Consider the following 8,499-nt stretch of genomic DNA (forward strand, 5'->3'; position numbering starts at 1 on the left):
TCAGACGCCTGGTCGGTCGCGCTCTCTCTCTCTCTCTCTCTCTCTCTCTCCCCCTCTCTCTCTCTTCCCTGGGGGGAGCTGCCTGATGTCTCTTCCTCTTGGTGCTCCTCCACCCTTCCATCCTTGGGCTGGGCCTCCCTCATGGCCACGTGGCTTTTCCCCTCGCCCAGCCGGCAGCTGGGACAGGGGGAGAGATGCAAAGTCTTTCCCTACGGAAGTCCAAAGAGAGCTTGCCAGGGGTGCAGCTCTGGTTTTTAACCCCTGTTTTTCTCAGAGGCGGATCCTAAAATCTGAGCACCCATTGGCCTGATGGTAGTGACCACAGCATCCCAGAAATCCCATTTCCAGTCCAACCACCACAGGCACTCAAGGAGCTGGTGGCACTCGACTGTCCACAAGTCTCTCCAGTGACATCACTGCACCAATGACATCACAGTGGTGACATCACTGTCTCTGCAGCAGTCTCGGGATGTCCTTGATGGCTTTTTGGCACCGCTTGGCCACTGCGCGGCTGCCGGGGCCACCCGGGCCACCGGGGCCACCTGGGCCAGCATAGGGACTCAAGAGGAGGTTGTGGATATCCCACAGCGTCGGCAGCAGGTGATGCGAGGCCAGGCGGGCGCTGCCCTCCCACAGACGCTCAAACTCAGCCACGTCGGCCACCAAGGCCTCAAGGATATTGGGGGACATCTGCTCTGGCCACTTCAGGGTGTCCTCAATCTCCTCGAGCTGGGTCTGCATGTCCCAGGTGAACTCCATGGCTTTGTCACACGCATCCACCAAACGCTTCAGCGGCGCCAGGGCCACCACTGCCCAATGTCCCCTCCAGGTGGCCACCCTCGCCCGGCTGCTGGCCACCACGGCCTCATCCATGGCCTCGCTGGTAGCTTCCTCTTCCTCACTGGTGGCCGCTGCCACCTGAGCATCGTGCGTGGCCCCTGCCGAGGCCCCCTCGACCCTGTCCAGGGTCACCGGCAGCCACCAGGGTGTGGCCTCCAGGTTGTCCCCAGGTTGTCCCCTCTCCCTGAAGGTGGCCTTTAACCACAGGTGCTTGGCCCAGGAGGGGGTCGCGTCCCAGCAGGTCTTGCGCAGCTCATCTGCCTCCTCCTGCAGCCGGTCCCATCTCTCCCTGAGCGCGGCCACCAACTCCTGCCAGGCCGTGGCCGCGGCTCTCACATCGGCCCAGTTGGTCCCAGGGGTGGCCCAGAGGGCGGCCAAGGCCTGGCCCAGGGAGGGGACACCACGGTGGCCCATGGAGGCGACATCGCCGTGGTCCAGGGTCTCACGGAGGCTCTGGGTGAATCTCCTCAGGGCCGCGGGCAGGAACTTTGGGGACACGCGCTGCCGCACGTCCCTGTGTGACCCGGTCACGGTGGCCGCCACCTTGCCCAGGGTGGCCACCACGGACACCAGCGCCTTCAGCAACTGGGGAGGGGACAGGGGATGTGTCAGGGGCCTCGAGGCACTTGTGGCCGCCTGCAGGGGCCCTTGTGCCCTCCCGGGGTCCCCTCTGTCCCTTTGTCATCCCCTCGTCCCCACTGCCACCCTCGTGTCCCCCCCGTCCCCCCCTGCCCCCTCCTCCTCCGTGCCCCCTCCCCTCACCGTGTCCTTCTCTCCCCACCCCCCCGCCCCCGGTCGCACCTTCTGGTTCTGCTGGCTCATTGGGGACCCGGCGGGGACACCTTGGGGACGCTCCGGTGGCGAAGGAGTCCCGGGACAGGCGCCGGTCCCGGCCCACAACCGGTCCCGGCGGCGGCGCTCGCGGAAATGGCCGAGCGGGATCGGGAGGCGCCGGAAGGGGCCGGGGCCAGAGGGACTGACGTCACCGTCCCGCCCATCACAAGTACCGCCCCAATCCATGGGAAGCACCAGATTGGATTCGGGAGATTTTTAGGCTGAATCCCAGGGGGTTTAGGCTCCATCCCGCCATTTCCAGGCGGATTAAATCCGCCGTTCCCGGCTGGATTTATGAGGGAACGCGGAGCACTCTGAGGAGCGGGCGGAACTGCCCTCAACCAAGATGGCGGCGCTGCTTCTCTCGCGAGACTTCTGGCGAGAAGCGGGGTGGGGGCGGTTGGGAGGGGATTTGGGGGAACCTGAGGGAGAATGGGGGGTCCTGAGGAGATTTGGGGGGGTTTGAGGGGATGTGGAGAGTTCTGAGGGGGTTTGGGGGGTTCTGAGGGGGCGTGAGAGGGTTTAGGGAATCCTGAGGGGATCTGGGGGATCCTGAGGGGATTTAAGGGGATCTGAGGGGAGATTGGGGGGGTCCTGAGAGAGAACTGGGAGCGCTGAGGGGATGTGAGGGGGTTTGGGGTTCGTCACGGAGAACTGGAGGTTCTGAGGGAGAATTGGGGGTATCTGAGTGTTATGAATAAGAAGCTTGACTAGGCCAATATTCAAGCAGCAATCAATTTATTAATTAATATCGTAAAGTATGAGCAATACAGTGCTGGGTACAGTGGGGGAAGTTTTCCCTCCAACTGCACACCAATAGTTGAGGGTTACAGGTATTTATAGGGGTACTCATAAGCTTTCTCACCAGTTTCTATTCCAATTTTTACTCATCAGCAGTTTCTACTTCAAATTTTTACGTCACAATTCTATACACTATTGTGATTTAGTTTTTCTCAGGATGTATCCCAAAAGGATTATCCCCAGATGGTGGTGGTCCAGTTTCCGAAAGAAGAAAGACGAATACCATATGATGAAGTCCAGCTCCCCAGGTGTGGGTCCACCCTTTAATTGCAAAGACTATAAATCTCCTAACAGTGATGTTCAGCTTCCCTTGGTCGAAACTATAAATCCTTCAGCTGATGTTCATCTTCCTTTCTCAAGCTGCTTTTCTCTGCTTTATTAAGGCGTGAGATAAGCATGTTTCCTTTATATATATTCCAAAGCTATAGTTTCAGGGATACAAGCAATATTCTAAAATTATACTTCAAAAGTTTATTTTTGCAGAAGTCTTTGAGGATTAACTACAAGCAAAAAGCAACATCCTTAACACTTTAATTCCAATGCTCCTAAATCAACCAAGGTTAATTGCAAAAAAAAGATAGGTTCAAAGGCTTTCTTCCATGCTTTACTTTCCTCAGTTATTATTAGAATTCGCAACTGTCCCATTGTCGGTCTCCACACATATCACAATCACAAATACACACATTGCCTGTATGTACCTGACACGAAACACAGCTTTGTATTTCACACCCTGACAATGGTTGCCCCATCATAAGGATCACAGAATTTGCATCTCCAAGCTCCCACCTGAGGTTTCCACCTGCAGTTACATCCCAGGCCTGTTTTGCTACATCCGGAGACCAAAACCTATTAAAAAGGGCTCAAGTTCTATTCTGGTGTTGCTACTTCCACTGATACTCACAGACTACATGTGTCCTACTTGTGGAATTATCTTGGGGGCAGCTTAAAAATAAGGTGGCAAAAAACTTATCCTTCCCCCTGCTTTACAGCCTTCAAAATCCTTTTGGTAATTATGGAAGGAACACCTTACCCAGCTACCATTAGTGAGCTTAACATGTGTTTGATTCCATCTGCCTTGATATCTGGAACAATCATAAGGAGAGCAGCTGGTGGTCCAACAATCTAAACCTAGTCACAAATGCTTTTTCACCACATATATGTTTCCTATTCTATTTAGACAATAAATGCCTCTTTCAGAAGAATGAAGCTGCCATGGGCTTCCTTCTGCATCCCAAAATCCTGTTCCATTATGGACCTCACTCACCCACCATTTAGGTACTGATGGTGGGTACTGACCCACCATTTAGGCTTGACTGGGCTGGCCACCCACGGCCAGCAGACCCACCGCAGACCCTGGCCCTCTGCAGAGCCAACAATTGCTAAGGTTAAAGGTTCTTGCTGCTTCTTCTCCCAAGGTTAAAAATTATTTTCCCACTTTTGCCCCCAACCTAACTGACAATATAAGTGTAAGATTATTAAGAGAAACATTCTAAATGTGTAGTCTAATCTCCTAACCGAATTTTCACGTTCACGTTTTCTTCCACACCACCTGTGGTGAGAGAAGGCACAGAAACAGCTTAACATAAAAACAACCAATGACAGTGAGGATTGGCCCCCAGTGAGTGGAGATGGGAGAGGAGGGATGCCCACACAAACTGTTTCAGCAGGCAGCCTGTGGGGAGGCACACAGGGCTTCCCCCGATGTCGCCGCACTGGCTGCTGCTCCATTCCGCCCCTGCGGAGTGTCGGTCGCGGCTTCCCATCCTTCTCCTCCAGCTGAGATGTCCAAACCTCCGGGGCCTCAGAGACCTTGACCCGAGTGTGATGGGTCCACCCGTGTTCAGCTGCCTTGACGGCTGTTTCTGTGGTCAGCAACGCTTGGAAAGGTCCACGCCACTTCACCACCAGGGTGCTTCTTTCCACTCTTTAACTGGGACCCAATCTCCCGGCTGGATGTTGTGAACAGCAAAGTCCAAAGGCAGGGTCTGTGCCACCTGAGCTTCCTGTCGAACAGATTTCACAAGAGACAGTATCCTGGCCACATATTGTTTCAAATATACATCACTTATCTCTATCCCCCTACTAGGCTGAGAATTACAAGGGTAAGGAATTCCAGACATTAATTCAAAGGGAGATAATTGAATATCTCCCCTGGGTCTGGCCCTTATTCTTGCCAAAACCAGTGGCAAGGGCCGTACCCATGGCATCTTAGTTTCTATCACCAGTTTCAGGAGGTGTTTCTTTATCTCTCCATTCATCCTCTCAACCCACCCGAACTCTAGGGGTGCCAGGGGGTATGGAGGCTCCATTGTATCCCTAAAGCAGTCATAACTCCTTGAAGAATTTTTCCGATAAAATGAGTTCCTTTATCTGAGTCTATTGCTTCCACAATCCCATATCTTGGAATTATTTGTTCCAAAAATACTTTAATAACTGATCCTGTAGTTGCTGAAATGGCTGGAAATGCTTCCGGCCACCCTGTTAACTGACACACTATTACCAGAAGATATTTGAACCTTGCCACTCGAGGCATTTCAGTAAAATCCACCTGGCATCTCTGGAAGGGACGTACAGCCCAAGACCTCCCTCCCCTGGCGAGTTTCTTTGTAACTCTGTTATTGGTTTTAGCACAAACCAAACAACCCTCAATAGCTTGCTTTAGCCAGAATAAAAAGACCCACAGCAGCACACGTTTTGAGGAAGGCTTCTGCCAGTCCTCGGGAGCCCCAGTGACTCTTCATGAAGTTGTTTTAACAATTGCAGAGCCAGAGCTTTTGGTATCCACTGCTTACCATCCTTTGTGAACCAATTATCCTCTCCTTCCTCTGCCCCACTCTTTTATCCCAAGTTCCTCTGGTGGAAAAGACAGTTTCTCTGGCAGTGGTGCAGTTACTGGGAGCAAAGGGAGCATCTTAGAGCTTTTTGGCAACAATGCAGCTTTCCCAGCTTCTTCATCAGCTAGTCAGTTTCCCGTTGCCTCTTCTGAGCACCCTGCCCCGTGCCCCTTGATGTGTATTATTGCTAACTTTTTTGGCAAGTTCACCACCTCCAATAGGTGAGAGATTAAGTTCTCAAGAGATAATGTCTTTCCCCTGCAAGCTCATAAACCTCTTTCTTCCCATAATTTTCCAAATGCATGTATCACCCTGTTATCTTTGCCCAATTATCCCATCAAAAAAAACCCCAAACAATGTTTGAGGTAGCAATATAATTGAATAGTTTAGAAAATATTTAAAATTGGATACACTTGAAATATTGACAATATAATTTGGTTAAAAATAAGGGATATTTTTTTCCAATAATAGCGCATAAGCAAAACAAAAATAACCGCGCAGGGTACGGAGTGCGGGGTTCTGGGACCCTTGCCACCTTGCGTAGGAGCTTGCCAGGTGAAAATTCCCCCTTTTGTGCCATATGTCAATGCTATCTCCTCCCATTTTTGATTCATCACACTTCTACCTCCGCCATCATCACCACCTTTACCGTGCATGCTCCACCACTCGGTTTGGTGGTCACACCCGTCTTTGGGGGTCGCCACTGATGAAGGCCTCTCCTCTTCCTCAATGTCCTTTAATTCACCTTTGGGCTCACGTGCACACCAAGCCAGTACAATGTGAGCCAAAACGAACAGATTATTATATTTAAGCATCAAAGCAATAAATCTCTTATAGAGGGGATTTTCCTGGGACCTAAACAGATTTTCTTTTCTTTCTGTTAATTTTTAGTAACTGTTATCTCATCCTTTTTCCTGCCTTGAATATCTGCAGGAAAGGGGGGGGGGGAATGGAACCCCTCCGCTCCCTTTCTTGGCAGTACACCTTTTAACTCTTTTATTATTGCCAAATATTAATAACGGTATCAATATTGATTACTGTTTCAATTTTGTCAGCACGAATCATACCTATTTACCATACTTCTCATTATCTTGCTCTGAGTTTTTGGGAGTTTTCTGCCAGAAATCTCTCCCTTCCCCCACTCATCCACAGGGGTTTGGGGCGGTTTTCCCTTTTAGGGGGAAATCAAAGCGATGCCCTGATGCTCCTAATTGCGGGCAGGAGAAGTGAGGCTCCAGGGCTTCCCGCTGAGCCGGAGCCACCGGAGCCGCAGTGCCGGGAAAGCCGTGGCGGGAGGTGCGGAGAAGTTTGTTTGTGTTTTCAGCTCAATCCCCCTCGGGCCCGGGCCCGTTCCAGGGCTGCTCCTCAGCTCCGGCTCTGCCCTCACGCAGCCCGGGGGGCCCTGAGAGCGCGGGGCGGGGCTGTGCCGTGTGCAGAGCCCGCCCCTGTCTGGGATTGGGCGATGGTGTCGTCAGTCGTGGTTGTGGCGCGCTGATTGGTGGGAGCGGGGCGGAGCAGGGTCTCGGTGGCGGGCTGAGGGCGGCCGTGGCTGGGCAGCGGCGCCATTGTCGGAGCGTGTGTGCGGTCCCGTGAGCGGCGGCAGCGGCCGGAGCGCGGTGAGGCGGCGGCGGAGCTCGGAGGCGGCCGCAGCGCAGGTGGGAGCCGCGCTGGGTTGTGCGGGGGCTCGGGGCTGGCTGCGGGCCTCGGGGGCGGCAGGGGGCTCGGGCGGGTTCGTTGTGCCGTGTCCGGCCCGTGTTGTCGCTGGCGTGAGGGCGCTGCGGGAGCGGCTGCCCGCGGTCTCCTTGCGGCCGCTACCTCGGCAGGAGCCGCTGGCGGAGCAGCGCTGGCTCGGTCCGGTTGCTGTGGCTGGGACAGAGGGGGCTGCCCCGTGCCCGGGGCTGTGCGGGGAATTCCCGTGGCCGGAGGTTTCTGTGCGCAGAGGAGACAGAGGAGTCCTGTAAAAGTGACTTTATTGCTGAGCAGAGGGAGAGGCCGTGGGGCATTTGCCGTGCGGTCTCTGCCATTGTTGTAGTTCGCAGCCTCCTTTTTATCCTCATTTTCCCGGCCTCATCTCCCTCTCCCTTTGCCCACTGGCTGAAGTGCTTGAAAGGTTCAGACCTCCCGATCTGGTAACTGCATGTCCTCGTTAATGTGCACCCCCACTTTTGTATAACAGCCGATATTCATGGCTCTGTTAAATCCTTGTTCTTCTGGAAGTTCAGGAATTTAGCGGGACTTTCTGTGAGCAGCAGTCCATGTTAATTGTTAACATTTATTGAAGCTGGTGGTTTCGCCCGTTGCTTCCTCATCTACAAGTTCCTGGCCCCTCTCTCACCTGCTGAATGAGCTGCACTCTCAAGGTGTGGAGCACGGTAAAAAGATGAGAGTTGCTGTAGCACATCAGACGAGAAACAGCATTCGTTTAACCCATGGTCTGCCAGGGAGCCACAAAACCGTGTCCCATTCCCATCCTTTCTGCGTTTGAATCCGTACATGAGCTACTTTCTTCTTTCCTTTGTTATCTGTTTCTCCACTTTTCCTTTTTCATCTTTTTGCCAACAGCAGTTTGAGTCATTTAATTTTCCACAAACTCCTCCTCATGCTGCTAACAGATGATCTGATCCCATCCCATGGTGAAGTGTTGTGTTCCTCATTTCAGTGGATTGGTCAGCAGGAAGGTCAGGAGCTGGAGCCGCCTGGTTGGTTATTATTCCAAGCAGAGCTTGTAATCTAATGATGCCATTGAAATGAGAAATGGGCTCTGTGGCTCCTGATATGAATTGGTTCGGGTTCCCAGGGGCTGGTCCATGGTGTTGTAGGATTTGTTCTGCTGGCCGTTCATCTTTTCCCCATTTTTGGGCGCCCTCTCCAGCCAGGTCTGCATCAATTGACTGCTTTTGTCTAATTGAATCATCAAATCCTTGGATTCCCAGCTTATTTCCCTGAATATTTGGTAGCAAAAAACCCCCAGTGCTCTAATATAACCTACATAACACAGACAGTGACAGCACTTGTTGGAGTAGGCAGCGGGATGATTCCCCCCATTTATTTATAGTGAAGTTTTCCCAACATTCTCCATTTGCTGTTTCCCTTTGCATCTTCACCCGTTTGTGTTGCAGGGTCAGATATCCTCCCCCTGGGCTCTGCGTCGAGCTGTGCAAATTCCATCAGTGCAAGCAGGCAGAGCTTG

General features: G+C 52.7%; 1 protein-coding gene across 1 annotated transcript; it reads right to left on the reverse strand.

The window, feature by feature from the left end:
• Positions 1–244: 244 nt before the first annotated feature.
• On the reverse strand, positions 245–1,995 carry LOC128945494 (uncharacterized). The gene is made up of 2 exons (XM_054289265.1): positions 1,642–1,995; positions 245–1,425 (listed from the first exon to the last, which is right to left on the reverse strand). The coding sequence occupies exons 1-2, from the start codon at positions 1,858–1,860 to the stop codon at positions 445–447; spliced, it is 1,200 nt and encodes a 399-aa protein (XP_054145240.1). The 5' UTR covers positions 1,861–1,995; the 3' UTR covers positions 245–444.
• Positions 1,996–8,499: the final 6,504 nt, after the last annotated feature.

Source organism: Melozone crissalis, unplaced genomic scaffold, assembly GCF_028551555.1.
Source record: "Melozone crissalis strain CALT ecotype California unplaced genomic scaffold, PUWL_Pcris_2 ptg000066l_1, whole genome shotgun sequence".
NCBI lineage: Eukaryota > Metazoa > Chordata > Aves > Passeriformes > Passerellidae > Melozone > Melozone crissalis.

Bases quoted from the DNA above. Each gene is read 5' to 3' on its own strand.
- LOC128945494 (XM_054289265.1), bottom strand. From the start codon at position 1,860: ATGGATTGGGGCGGTACTTGTGATGGGCGGGACGGTGACGTCAGTCCC. The intron at 1,426-1,641 runs GTGCGACCGGGG...TCCCCTCCCCAG, and splicing joins TGAGCCAGCAGAACCAGAAG to TTGCTGAAGGCGCTGGTGTC.